The following is a 14,425-nucleotide window of genomic DNA, read 5'->3' as shown; positions in this document are numbered from 1 at the left end:
CCGGCTGCCAAATAGTTGAAGCATATTTATTGCTGCCCGGCACTTTACCAATGCCAGTTGTTGTTCTTGGTGTTGTACTCGATGTTGTTGTTGGCGTTGTTGCTGGCGTTGTTGCTGCCACAATTCACACGGCGGGCAGCATTGCAGCATTGCGCATACGCCCCATTGGCCGCCACTGGCCGTAGCATACTTTTCAGCGCGAGCATTTCAATTTTATAGCATCTCGCACTTGTGTGTTTATGGATTCGCACCTCAATTTGCCTCTTGTCTCATTTGCTCTCTCTCTCTATCACTATCTCTTTCTCTGTCTCTGTCTCTGTCCCGCTCTTCGTTAATGTGCTTATATATCAGCATAAATGTTCGCTTTACGCCTTTTTCTCTGCCTCTGATTGTCGCTGAACATTGCCCAAAAGATTCCCAATTGCAGTCAGTTAATTGCACCATATATAAATACATATATATATGTATGCCATATATTTATATATATTTACATATATCTGTTTATACCTATGTATATAGTCTGCTGCAATTTGTTAAAGCTTGACCGAGTGCATGAAAATATTTTCAAGCCAGGAGTGCAGCGCGTGCTTAATGAGCAGCAGTTACAGCTGCCTCGCTGCCTTTTTCTGTCTCCCTCTCTCCACCTCTCCCTCTTCCTCTCTCTTTCTGTTTTTCTGTCTCACTCTTGCCATAATTGTGCATGTAATTGTAAACGCTGAATTAAACAAGCGTCATTAAAATGTAATTAATTGTAATTTACGTTCACGTACCGCTGCCAAAGGTGTTGGCTTTATAGTCCCATCTTTCAAGATGAGCCCAGCTTTCGCACGCGCTTCCCCCCCTTCTCACTCTCGCTCTCTTTCTCTTTCTCCCTCTCTCTGCCTGTTGCTGTCTCCCTTGGCGTTTTATTGCCCGTTCTTTGCGCGCTGCGTTTCCTTAACGACTTTAAATGCCTGAAACACATTGAAAACATTCATGTTTTTTTGGTTAATTAATTAAATTGCAATTAATATGAAAAGTTAATTTACATGTGCACTTCGTAATTTGATTTATTTCCTCCGACTGCCACAGCGCGAAAAAAACGCCGCGCTCAATTGCGTGTGAAGTGTCATGTTATTGTTTGTTAAAAAACAAGTGCAAAAAGCGCCGCAAAAAGTGTGTTTAACAATTAGATACTCTGTAAAGCAAACAGCCCAATTGGCTGGCATACAAATTTTATTTGCCCAACTGAAAAAATATCAAATCATTCATATTCCACATTCAATTTGCAGCTGGTAAGTTGGGATTAATAGTTGAGGGCTTAATGTGTGTGTGGACTACTGCTTAGGATAGGCAGGCATGAATTGGGGTATATATTTGTATAGCACTCTTAGCTTAAAGGACAAGCTTAATTAGTTAGTGGCAAATAGAAGCCATTGATGCTCTTTTGCTCTTATTTTGAATTTGAATTAAGTTGGCTTAAATTTATATTCAGGTAGCCTGAATGAAATACCTAAGGGTTGCCCCTACTCTAACTCTTTGTTTTTACATCTGTCCTTAACTATTCTTCACTCTAATCTCTCTCTCTCTCTTCTTCTCTCACACTCTATCAGCATTTCTCTATCTTGCGATCTAATTTTTTTTGTCTCGATTGCCCTGAATTTTGTCTCTACCTTTTTATATCTCTTTTTTTCTCTCTCTCGTTCACTTAGTCTATTTCAATCGCTCTCTCTCTCTCTCACTTTGCCTCTCTCTCTTTCGCAATATATTCATTTCATAGTGTATTTCTTTTTCCCTCTCCGTATCTTAGATTACTTCGTTCTCCCCCTCTCTCTCTCACTCTCTCTAGCTTATCGTATTCCTTTCTCTCTCACTTAGTGTATTTCATAGTTTGTCTTCCTCTCTAAGTATATTCCTTTCTCTCTCCTTTTTGAGCACATTTCTCTTTCTCTCTTGTCTATTTCCTTCCTTCTAATGCTTCATGTTTTTGTTTTTCTCTTCTCTATAGGTCATTTACCATGCTGCTTTCTCTTCTACTATAATTTTTTGACTCTGCATTGATTTCTCTTTATCTCTATTTCGCTCTCCCTTAAACCTCCCTCTCTCCCTCTCTCTTTTTCTCCATATCTATGCCTTTTCCCATCTCATCGCTCATGCTCTATCTCTCTTCCTCCCTCTATATAGTGTTACCCACTGTGCCAGGATTTCGGCTTTACAGGGTATCTCACATTATTTATGGCGAGGCAACGCCGCGCGTATGCACAATCAATTGAGCGTCAAAATAGTTTGGCAAACTCAATTACAATCTTGGCTCTGGTAATGAGACTTGAAAATTGATGTGAAAGCATTTGCATAAACACTGCGCGCAGGCAACAAACAAACAGCAAAAAGAAAAAAAGTGAAATAATTAAAATGCGGCAGCAAAGGCAACAGCAATGGCAACAGCAACGGCAACGGCAACTGCAACAGCAACAGTTGCTGCTGTGGCAGTTGTTGCATTTGCTGCAAAGAAAAATGGCGCGTTTACATGCAAATTATGCGAGCTGTGGCAATAAAATAAGACGAAATGGAGTCGCGTCTGCATAAATATAAATGCATATACACTCTATATAGGATATAGGGTATATATGCTGAGCATTATAAACATGTGACTGGCTCTAGCTCTAGCTGTGGCTGTGGCTGCGACCATGCCATAGACAACATTTGCATATTCTAATTATAAGTGGCAACAACGTCGGCGCATTTGTCATTTGCCATTGCGGGCAAGCGCCTTGAGTGGAGCAACTACTGCTTAGCCGTAGTTCAATGTGCAGTGCAATGGCCCTTTGCCTTTGCAAGGACCTTCGCTGGCGCAGCGCACACACATATACACGCACACACACACACAGGGACAGACACCTACACAAATGCTGGCAAGACTTGTATAATATTGATACCCTCTATCAATGGCTAGTGTGGAAATGGGGTGGATTTGTTATAGGTTGTGTTGGCAACAAATGAATCGATTATTGAATCACATGATAATAATAATAATATATGACATACATATAATATATGGCTTGTTATTTATCTATTAAATCTTAAATTCAGAAAATATAACTAGGTTAGAAATATCAAAAATTCATCTAAGGTCTACATAAGTACTTGAACTGCCTTCAATCTAATTTGAAGAAACCCAAGACTTTTAATTTTAAATGAACAATTTTCGAATTTAAGCTGTATAGGAATATATAGATGTTTATTTTTTTTAATTTACCACTAAAAGATTTCAACCTAATCTATATTCATATAGTTATAATCTCTCTTAGTATGACTGAGAAGCTTGGCAAAGACTTTAAGAGTTTAAGTCATGAAATTTGGTATGTGAATTCTACTATAAATTATTTTCTTTTCTATAAAACAAATGTGGGCCCACTCTATTATGCCCAAATTATCAATTGAAATTTGTAAGGCCCGCGTTTGTATAGATCAAGTCTTCAATTATAATAATAATAATATTATAAATCCATTATATCTTGATTTCCCATTTTCAGTGGGTTCAGTGTATAAAAAAATGGACTTACAGGGTATAATTCAGGCAAGCACATTCACTCTACTGCAACACCCACTTCTTTTATTTAATTTTCCTATACACTTGCAGCTGCTGTTGCCAGCTTCTCAGCTGCTGCCAGCGTCTCAGCAGCTTCTTAGCCAGCTCCTTGCTGCTTGGCTTGAAGGATAACGCGTGCAATGACATGAAGTGCTGCTCCTGCTGCTGCTGCTGCTGCTGCCGCTGCAGTTGCAATTCCCCAGTGTGCGTGCCACACGCTCTCTTTTGTATTAGTTGCGTTTGGCTATTTATTTAGATTTCATTTTATTTGCCAGCGGGCGCTGCTTTAATTGACTCTAGCCAAAGGATATGCGCATCCTGCTGCTGCTCCTGCTTCTCCTGCTACTGCTGCTGCTGCAGTCGTTAATCAGGCCTTGACTCCAGTGCCTGGAGCTGCAATCAGGCATGAACTTATTTTCATAATCGCATCGGGCCATTTGATGATAGCTGCCATCAAACAAATATTGCACAAGGACAATTGAGTAACGGCACAAAGGATTTAAAATGCTTGCATTGTGCATAGGTTTTGCTTGATTCTTCCTCTTCTGCTTCTCCTCCTCCATCTCCTTCAATTTTGGACCAAGCCAATGAAGCGCATTGCCGAGTCCCAATTCAAATAGGGCAGGCAGACGGACGGAGTGAACGGCGTTAGAGAATGGACAATGGAGAGCGGGAGGGGCCGAGGGAGTGCACGTTATGCATAGATAAAGGCAATGCCAGAACGAGCTGAAGTCGCACTTGACAGAGGACTGACAGAAAAAAGAGCAGTTATCTAGGCTAACAGACGACTAAATACTCTTCGATCAAATATTTTGCAATTGTCAAGGTTAACCGTAAAGTTTGTTTGATAGCTTTAAGCAGAGATAAGTTGAAGGTTAGTTTTAGGTAAATTTAAGGTGCAGGTTAGCTCTGAAACTATAGTTCTTCGTCTCTCTATATTTCATAGAAGTAAACTTGATAGAAGTAAGCCGCAATTTTAAAATTGTAATCTGACCTGTTTCAGATGTTCAGCCTCAAAATTTGAATTTATAGAGCTTGAGTTTAGTGTACATGTCTTAAAAAGATATGATATGATGATATGAGTTGGTGTCATAGCTTTACATATAAGATTTGATATTACATAGCCTATAGAACATGTATAGGTATATGTAAATCTCTAGTGCGATATCATAGAATCATACCAAACTGTCAGTCAATCATATATCCTATGCAGTTCCTAGTCTCCTTTAGTCCCCTCAAGACATCAGGCTACCCCTAGTAAGAGCATTTAAAGAAATCGTTCAATAAGCTTTTCTCACTTGCATTGGCAAGGAGTTTGTTTTTTTTTTCGTTCTTTTTTTTGGGTGCAACTTTTGTGACTCTTCGATGCAGTCAGCCATATTTGGCATTCCGTTTTGGGCATTTGTCGGGCTACACAATTTGCTGCTCAATTGTCTTGGTAACAACTACCTCGGAGCAGAGCCTGCTGCTCTGCTCGGGCATCTGTCTCTGTTCGCTCTTCAGTCTAGCTCGTTGTGTGCCATAATTCAATTGATTCTTGGCAACATTATGTATATACAAAATGCTCATCATGTTTATCGCTGGCAATAACCATCTATTCCAAGAGTCATCCACCTGCAGCAGCAGCAGCACACACACACCCACACACACATACACGTGTGTATATACTTTTATATATCTTTCGCTGTAAGCCTTTTTCAATGGCTTGCACTTGAGCCTGGGGACAAATGAGCTCTACATTATTACGTTTTATGTCAAGTGCTTGCCATCATTGACGTCATCGCAGCTCAACGCTCACGTTTCCCTCCCAGCTTCCAGCTTCCAGCTCCCAGCTTCTAGCTCGAGGCTCCTTATGCCTTTCGCGTTTTCACTGCACCTACACTTAATCCCCAAATTCCTCGTATTGCACTCGTTGTCGTTGCGCCATATGCTCAATTTGTGTGTTTGCTCCGATTCCAATTTAATTGGATTAATTTTTGTGCTTTGTCAGTTCTCATCTTAATTTGTGCTTACAAGCAGAAAACACATAATTGATTTTATATTAAAATGAAAAATCTGTGTAAGGAAATACTTATGATTTATAATATATTAAAGAGATTTAAAAAATAAATAATAATAGCTAAGGTATGTGAGTGTTTAATATTTTGTGGAGGAGCGCTGAAAGGATATCACAAATATGTGCTTTAAATTGAAACTTAAAGCAATTTTTGATTCAACATTAAAGCTGAATGGCCAATGATGATTAAAACTTCAGTTATAGAAATTGACTAAAGGAAGTTGGATAAAGAAAGCCTTATGGCACTCGACTTTTGATAGTCTACTTTTGATATCCTCATTACAGCATTCCCTCTTTAAGATTCGCCTCATATTGTTCGTCTTATGGTGTTTCACTTTTGATGTTCGCTTTACGAAACTCGTCTTTGTTTTAGAGACCAATATTTTTGCCGCAATAACCGTATGAACGTTATAAGCGCAGTCGCTATAAACGGATATGTAGTTGCTTAGGTATTGGTCTTCCTATAAAAGCCGGTTGCTTCTGCAATTATGTGATTCATAAAAAGGAAATATTCTAGATTTGCGTATACTGTAGATAGATAGATAGATAGAATCTAGATATAAAATAGAAGAGCTCTTGCTCTTGTGATTTTCAAGTTATGTCAGAAAAAAAGTTTATAAATCGAATTTTAATAATATTTTGGAAATCATATTTTAGCCATACGAATTTGTATTAAGTTTAGCATGAGATTAGTCAGAAAAGTTGGCAAGAAGTAAGACTACGAAATTGTTGAATAAAAATTCAATTGGAAATCTTGAACCTTTGAATGCCTTGCCGAAATGGACTTGATCAAGTAAATATAGAGTAAATATACCCAATGTGTTTCAAGTAAGTTATTTTCCTAAACTCTTGGAAACACAATATACCCCATTTACAGAATGTCTTTTGAAACAGAGTATCGAAAACTCTCCTTTGCTTTCTTATGCAACTTCGTCTTTGACCCATAACTTTCGACCTTTGTAAACAATCGATGTATTTGCCTTGCCTGGCTGTCCATGCAAATATTATTCAATAATGATTCAAATTGTTTTCAATTAAAATTAATTATTTAGACATGGATATCAATTGGGTATTTGGAATATATTGGATCACGTCCTGATTGAGGCAGCAGCTGCAGAGGCTGCAATTTAATTGAACTAAAGGCTTTTCTCAAGTTTCAACTCGATTTTCGATTGCTGCCAAAAGATGGCGTGCCAATTTACATATTGTGGACTCTTGCGTGCGGTAAATAAAACATAAACAAATACAATAATTTTTGCCGTTGACCTTTTTGCGAACATTTTAATTAATAAACGCCAACGACAGAGCAGCAGCAACAGCAGCAAAAATGAAACTTTTCAAAGAGTTTCTCGATTGGCAACTGCCCGAATACACAAATGGCAAATAACAAAAGTATTGCAATGGGTTAATCAGGACAGGAGTGGGCGGGTCCGGCCGCAGGACGCCACAGAATGCCACAGGATGCCAGTCGACTGGACATTCGGTATCGGAATTCATAATTTGCATAAAGTCAATTGCAGTCGACGCCCACGCACGTTCGTTTGCCTTGTGCTCTAATAAATCAACAATGTGTGCGTGTGTGTGTGTGCGTATGTCCTGTGACCTTTTTGAGTATCGACAGCTCTGGTTGTGTGTGTATGTGTGTGCGGCAGAGGTTTTCTATGTTTACATTTGACTATGCAAACAGCATAAATGAATGTGTAGAAGACTTCTAAAAATTATTATTTGCTTTATTTATTATTCATTGAGTAATATTGTCTATCTGTGTGCGTGTGTGTGTGTGTGTTTGTAAAACCTTTATCATAACTGAAAACTTTTGAGGCTGGTTCCTTTTGTGCATGCTTTTTGAACAGCTTTAAAGGTCTTAGGAGCGCATCCAGCTCCAGTTTAATGAAAGCATCAAGTTCTTCTGCTGCTTCTTCTGACTATTATTTTTAGTAAGCATTTAATAACCGAAATAAATTTAATTTTGCTAAAAATATTTTGAAGCTTAAGGCTAAGCTTTGCTTACGCTTTTGATGCGGAATTTAAATTTATTTATTTCTATGATTTTTCGTCTCGCTTTCTCTTTGTTTCTCGTTGTTGTCGTTCGCTGGCACTTTTACGTTTATCTTCTTTATATTCTCTATCTCTGTTGTCTTTCCTTTTATATATTAATTAAATTTAATTTGCCCTTATTTTTTCATACCTCCCCTTATTACTCGTATTCAGTTAATTGTGTTAGATTTTACATTTACAATTATTATCTATATATCATCTTGTTACAATTCTTGTGTTCTCTATTTGCTTTACATTTACTCTTTCTGTTCTTCCTAAAACATTGTAGCCTTTCATTCTCATTCTCTCTTGCTTTGCTTGATGCTTGTACTGATATTTCTCAGCTTTCAGTCTACTTCCTACTCTCTATATCTTTGTCAATCCTTCCATTCTCATTTACACTTTTTTTTTAGATAAGGAGAAATCCTTCATTAGTATTTCTCATTCTGTTTCTCTCTCTACTTGTCCTAATATTATCTCTCTAATTATCCAATTATCATCTGTTCTCTGCCTATAGTTCTCACACTCTCTTCTTCTCACTCTTTTTGCCGCTTTCCATTTCTAAACTCATTCTTTATTCGCCTTTTGATATCTCTCTTTCTCTCTCTATCATTCTCTTCTACTGTATAGTACTCTCGCCCTACATTTTCCCTCATTCCTTCTCGTTCTTTTCTCTGTCACTCTTATAACTCATTCCTTCTTTGTCTAATGTTTTCTTACTCATGTGTATCACTCTCTCTCTTTCTCATTTGATTTAATGGTGCCCTATACTCAAACTACTCGGACTAGTCATGTATGCCCGCCATCCTTATTAATTTCGAGCTTGTCGTGGGAAATATTTACATTTGTTTTGTTTTGTCTCGATTTCTTTCATTTTTCAGGCTTCATTATAATAATTATTTCATAGCTCAGATTAGTGTAATTCAACACCAGTCTGACTGGAATTATTTTTAGTTTTTTCCAGTGATATTTATAATTTTTGTCAAATCAGTGTGGAGTTTCAATGGGCTGGAGTTGGGAGTGGGGTATGTTTAATTAAGCGGGCCGCCACGGAAATAGCACTTTAAGTGGGCAGTTTCTTCGACGCACTGGGGTGAGGATAGAGTCCGTTAAAATAGCTGGCAATTGGGACGTGACTGGGCTACCAAAATAATCCCTGGGCTGGGTTCTGGCGTGGTCTGGCCTGGCCATCCGCTTTGCGTGTGATTTAAAAATAATTAAACACGTACGGCGAATAACTGTAATTTTCATTCAGGCAACACGCGACGAGGGGCGGGGCAGAATCGAGGGGATGAGGATGGGAGTGGGGAGTGGGGATGGAAATTTAAAATTAACATTTTTATTTATTTGAAAAATAACGCTTGGCATCGGCTCATTGGGCATTGGGCATTGGGCACTGGGCAGTTGTTGCGTGCGCATTGAGCATTGAACATGTCCTGGCGAGTGTTCTGCCGCATGTCCTGGCTGTGGTGTTGGCTGTTGGCCGGATTGACGCTTTGCCACGCCGGCAGCGGCTCAAACATTCTGATGATTACCATGGGCGGCACGAAATCGCACAAAATACCCTTCTGGGCATTGGGACGAGCCCTTGTCAAGCGGTGAGTCTCTTCTTACGCTGCCATTGCCATTGGGGCAGTGCGTGGAGTCCGTGTTCCGTTCGATTCGGATCTGTTCTGTTGTGCTGAGTTGTGTAGCATAGTGTAGTATTGCTAATCCCTGCAGTGGCCATCGGATTACGTTTGTGAATGGCTTTCAAGCGGATTTCCATGTGGATGGACTGGAGGAGGTGACGCCGCAGCGACTCGTTCAATACATAGCCAACTATACGGACTGGGATTTGGTGGGCGCACGCTATTCGGGCCACGCCCCACTCTCAATGGCCGATGCGATGCGTTATCCAATTGAGGTAACTGCCGTGGCGCCACATCAAAGTGGAGTTACAGCAAAGACACGGATACACACATGCACACAGAGGCACACACATGCACACAGAGGCTAACACATGCACACCGCCATAGTAAACGGATAAGCAAGTGGGCGGGTATGATAGACTAGCAGGTACCATCACTTTGAAGTTGTACACTGAGTTTTTCCTTCCCTATTCTTCGATATAATTTCTCTTGATAGATTTAGAAGAAGACCTATTGCATCTAAGTTATTTTGCTGTTTCGAGAGAGGGTGTCTCAAAAAAGATTTTATATTTGTTTGTATATGCTATAGTAGCATGTGCAGACCAAATTTTGCGACTATCGCCCTTATAGTCTTTGAGTTATTCTTATGAAAAAAAGTTTCAAGAGTTTGAGTTTGATCGGGTTTTAAAAAGAAAAAAGTATTTCTATCCCTGAGCTACGCAAGAAATTAAATCTGGGTACAGCTATCCATAAGATCAACTTACAGAGCTATGCTTTAACTTGTCGAATATTTCGATAAATAGACAGATAGAAGGATGACCAGAAAGATGATACTGAATTGTTTAAGTACACATTCGTTCTGGGATAAATCAGAGACAGTTCTAAGCAGATTTTCGATATGCCTAGCCTCTACCGGCCCTGCACTCGCACCCACTCACTCTACCCACTTGAGCACCTGGGCACAGAGGGTATGATAAGCTTGTGGCTGACGTTTATTACTCAATGCTTGGCAGGCGTGCAACAGTTTGCTCAACGATCCTGCCACACAGCGTCTGCTGGGGAATGGAACGTGGCCTGGGCACGCCCAATACCAGTTGGCGATTGTGGACGGGGCATATCCGGAGTGCGCGCTGGGCATTGTGCATCGTTTAAATGTAACGGCATTCATCTACATCAATACGGTGGCCTTCTACACCGGAAGCGTCTCGTTGGCCGGCAATCCGGTTGCGTATGCTGTCACGCCTCACGTCTTTGGCACTTGGACACTGCCCATGGACTTCTTGCAGCGTGTGGCAAATTGTTTAACTCATGTTATTGCCGATTTGCTGCACTGGGTGAGTATCCAGTTCGGTTCGGTTCAGTCTATTCATGTTTACAGACAGCCGATTGGCCTACAACTCCCTCTCCCTGTCCCTCGCCCTATCTCTGTCCCTGACTGTCATGCATCTCTTTCTATCTTTCATTCTTTTGCTTGTCTTTTCGACTATGCCCCAGTGGCATGCACGCCGTCTAGCAAACGCATTAATCCTTGCCTTGATTTAAGACCAATTTTGTATGCTGCCTGCGTACACAGCTAAAAATTCAGTTATTCTTTCAAATTTCATTCCACATAACAGTTTCAATATAATATACCAGTATTACCTAATATTATTTATAGGCACATTTCAATTGTAATTATTGATTTCAAAACAGCCTTCACAATTTTACCGCTACTTATTCTCTCTTACTCTCTTCCATTTCAATAATTTATCAATTGAGCTTTGAAAGCACTCTCAGCACACTCAGCTTAATGGAACCAGGTTCAGATCCAGATATATATAAAATTTTATATACATTTAACAAAAATTATTTTTGTATCAATATTTTTTGGCTCCAAATTTTAAACTTAAATTTTTTTTTATATATCATTAAATAATAATAATTGCAAATTATTTATAAAAATTCAATTTTTCATTTGATTTTTTTATGTAAAATATTTTTTATTTATTTTTATTTAAAAATATAAATTAATTTGTAAATTTTTTTTCTTAAACATTTTTCACGATATGAAATAAATTTTATTTTGGTTTCTCTCTGTGTAGTTGGCACGTCAAGTGGCAACGAGCGTTGCTCGGAATCACCTGACCATGATTGGCTCCTGATTTATCATGCATCAGCCTGATTAAATGATGCTTAGTGGCCAGAGACTGTCTAGCTCTGCCTCTCTTTTCCGCTCTCTCCCGTTCTCTACCATCCCTTCTCCCTCTCCCCCTTTCCATCACTCTGAGTGTGTGGCTTGGACTAAGCCATTGCTGCCTTTCAGCTCTGCATGCAACGTGTGCATCGCCTGCTGCGCCATCATCTCGGCGAGGATGTGCCGCATCCCTATGTGCTGGGCCGTGACGTTTCGTTCATTTTGCAGAATTCACACCCGAGCGTGCGCTACCCGAGCGCCCACTTGCCCAATGTGGCGGAGGTGGCCTGCCTGCACTGCCGCCGCGCCGCTGTCAATCTTAGCCAGCTGGACGTTGAGCTGTCCGGGTTTATGGAGGCGGCGCCCGACGGCGTTATTTACCTCTCGATGGGCTCCTCGGTTCGTTCGGCACGGCTGCCGGCGAAGCTGTGCGAGCTGTTTGTCGCGGTCTTTGCGCGCCTGCCGCAGCAGCACGTGCTGTGGACGTGGGCGGGCAATGCCAGCGAGCAGCTGCCCCAGCTGCCGGCCAACGTGCTCGTCCGCCCCTGGCTGCCCCAGCAGGACATCCTGGGCCATCGGCGACTCCGTCTGTTCATCACACACGGCGGCCTGCTCAGCCAGCACGAGGCCGTCTTTCACGGCGTGCCGCTGCTTGTGCTGCCCGTTTTCTGCGACCACGACGCGAATGCCGCTCAGGCCCAGCGCCACGGCTACGCCAGGCAGCTGCAGCTGGCCCACCTGGACGAGGAGGCGCTCTACTGTGCCATCTACGATGTTCTGCATAATGATGGCTATCGGCGCGCCGTCAGGTATTACAGCTGCCATGTGAATCCCATCCAAGCGCATTTCCTTGTTCAAACAGCCTCCACTTACATTTTAGACAGCGGCGCGCTTTGATCCACGACCAGCTGGCCACGCCCGTGCGGCAGGCCGTCTACTGGACGGAGTATGTGATGCGGCACAAGGGCGCCAAGCATCTACAGCATCCGGGCAGGCATATGAGGTATTTGCCAACGGCTTCTCTTGTTGAATCTCTGACTAAATTAGGAATTGAGCATCAATTTCCTGTAGACTAAATATCATAGAGGGAATGTTTTATCTGGCAGTTTATAGCATAGAGTATATACTTCTATTGCAATTCATTTCCTACTTAATTGTGTAGGACTTGAGCTCTATTTCTGTGCAGATAGATATGGTTATAGATAGATAGACATTTTGGAAATATAAATAGGCTCAGCATTGAAATAGAATGGATAGATAATTATTGAAAACATGTGTAGATGTCATATAAGTATTATGTTTATGAGGTCTGACAAATGGTATACAGTATTAAACCTAAAATCTGAAAATGAGATAGATATTGTTCACTTTATCTACTATTGATAGAGTTTAGCTTAGTCAGAAAAAACAATATGTATATTTATCAGAATATGAATTTATCACTATACCCAAATATGTTTATATTTATGGAATGTATTTGGGCCATTCAGTAGTCAGCTTAACTAAAGATAGAACTTTCACATATACTTCGTATATATATAATAGAATATAGAATAAATATATATTTTGATATTCTATACATATATAGTGTAGATAGTTCATACAGCTTATATTAAATATATAGCTAACAATTTTTTGGTACACAAATTTAAATTAATAATTCCTATATATTTTGCAGTTTTTGTAGCTACCATTCCCTGGATGTGCTATGTCTGCTGGTCGTGATGCTGCTGCTGGTGGTGCAAGCATTGCGAAGGCTGCACAAGTATTTAGCTGGCAGCATTGAAGCTGAGAAGAGAAACAATGGAAAAAACAGCTTAAAAATTTAATGAGATCGACAATTTGGGCAGCGCGTAATTCCATTTCGATGTCGATGTCCTGCTGGGAAAGTTGCAGCTGAACTTGGAGCAGCAGGAGGAGTAGAAGTTGGCGCAGTAGTTGTGCCTGCAATTGTAGCTATCATCGCTGCATCGTTGTCATGTGCTTTTTATGACTTGTCAAAATTTTGCAGAATTGTCATTGTGCAATGAAATATAAATGTCAAGAGATTTTCGAAATTGTGTTTTGCTGTTTCCGCCAAAGCGAGTTGCCGTTGTGCATTGAGTCTTATGCAGCGGAAGCGGAAACGATAATGTTCCACAAAATAACAACAACATGCATGAGCATACATACATACACATAACTACATACACTCACACACACACTCACACATGCAGCCAGTGAGAGGAGTTTCCACTGAGTCGTTGACAGAGTCTTGCGGCCAGGCTGCACCCCGCGGCGAGTCGCCACAAACTGAAAGCGAGGCGAATGCCTGCATGACTGGCAGCTCACATGCTCATACACTTGGCGAAAACAAGCCACAGTTGTCTATTTCAATATAGCATCAGCAATCAGAGGGACTGAGCATGCATAATTTGTGAGTAGTTTCTGATGAAAACTGTCTTAATAGAACAGCATTTGAGGTAAAGTCGACAGGAATGCAAATTGTTCTAAGAAGAACCATTGTAAAGCTGCTCAGGGTCAAATGGCACGGCACGGCATGGCGAAAAGCAAAGCACCTATCTAAAATCTGTATAATGATCGACAAATATATTAATTTATTATAACCTCTATATATAATTTTGAATTTAATAATTGTCTTTGATTGATTGCAATTGAGCTATTAAATAAATACATAGTTAACGAACAAATAAAATATTAAATATTAATTTTTAAGCATAGATAATTTTATAAACTATATTACCAAATATGTTTCATATATTTAATATATTTTGCATTCGTTGGAATTAACAAATATGACTTAAATATAAAAGGATATTCCAAAAAAAAGCTTTAATAAATAAAAAATTGTATAAAAATAATAATAAATACATACATATATTTAATAAGTCAATAAAAATAAACATAAATACAATAAAATAAATTATGCAAAAATAGAAGAATCTAACTCCATAGGAAAG

The 14,425-nt window shown here is 39.9% G+C and overlaps 1 protein-coding gene and 1 pseudogene across 1 annotated transcript; both read left to right on the top strand.

Annotated features, from left to right (window-relative positions):
• Nucleotides 1-9,092: 9,092 nt before the first annotated feature.
• Nucleotides 9,093-11,433, top strand: LOC116803668. The gene is made up of 4 exons (XM_032728245.1): nucleotides 9,093-9,259; nucleotides 9,384-9,567; nucleotides 10,306-10,626; nucleotides 11,374-11,433. Exons 1-4 carry the CDS (start codon nucleotides 9,093-9,095, stop codon nucleotides 11,431-11,433), a joined length of 732 nt encoding a protein of 243 aa, XP_032584136.1.
• On the top strand, nucleotides 11,366-14,044 carry LOC6575331 (annotated as a pseudogene).
• The last annotated feature ends 381 nt before the right edge of the window (nucleotides 14,045-14,425 follow it).

The sequence above is a fragment of the Drosophila mojavensis genome, unplaced genomic scaffold, assembly GCF_018153725.1.
Source record: "Drosophila mojavensis isolate 15081-1352.22 unplaced genomic scaffold, ASM1815372v1 contig_231, whole genome shotgun sequence".
Taxonomy (NCBI): domain Eukaryota; kingdom Metazoa; phylum Arthropoda; class Insecta; order Diptera; family Drosophilidae; genus Drosophila; species Drosophila mojavensis.
Note: the sequence above shows the minus strand (reverse complement) of the source record. Positions and strands in the feature narration are given on the sequence as shown.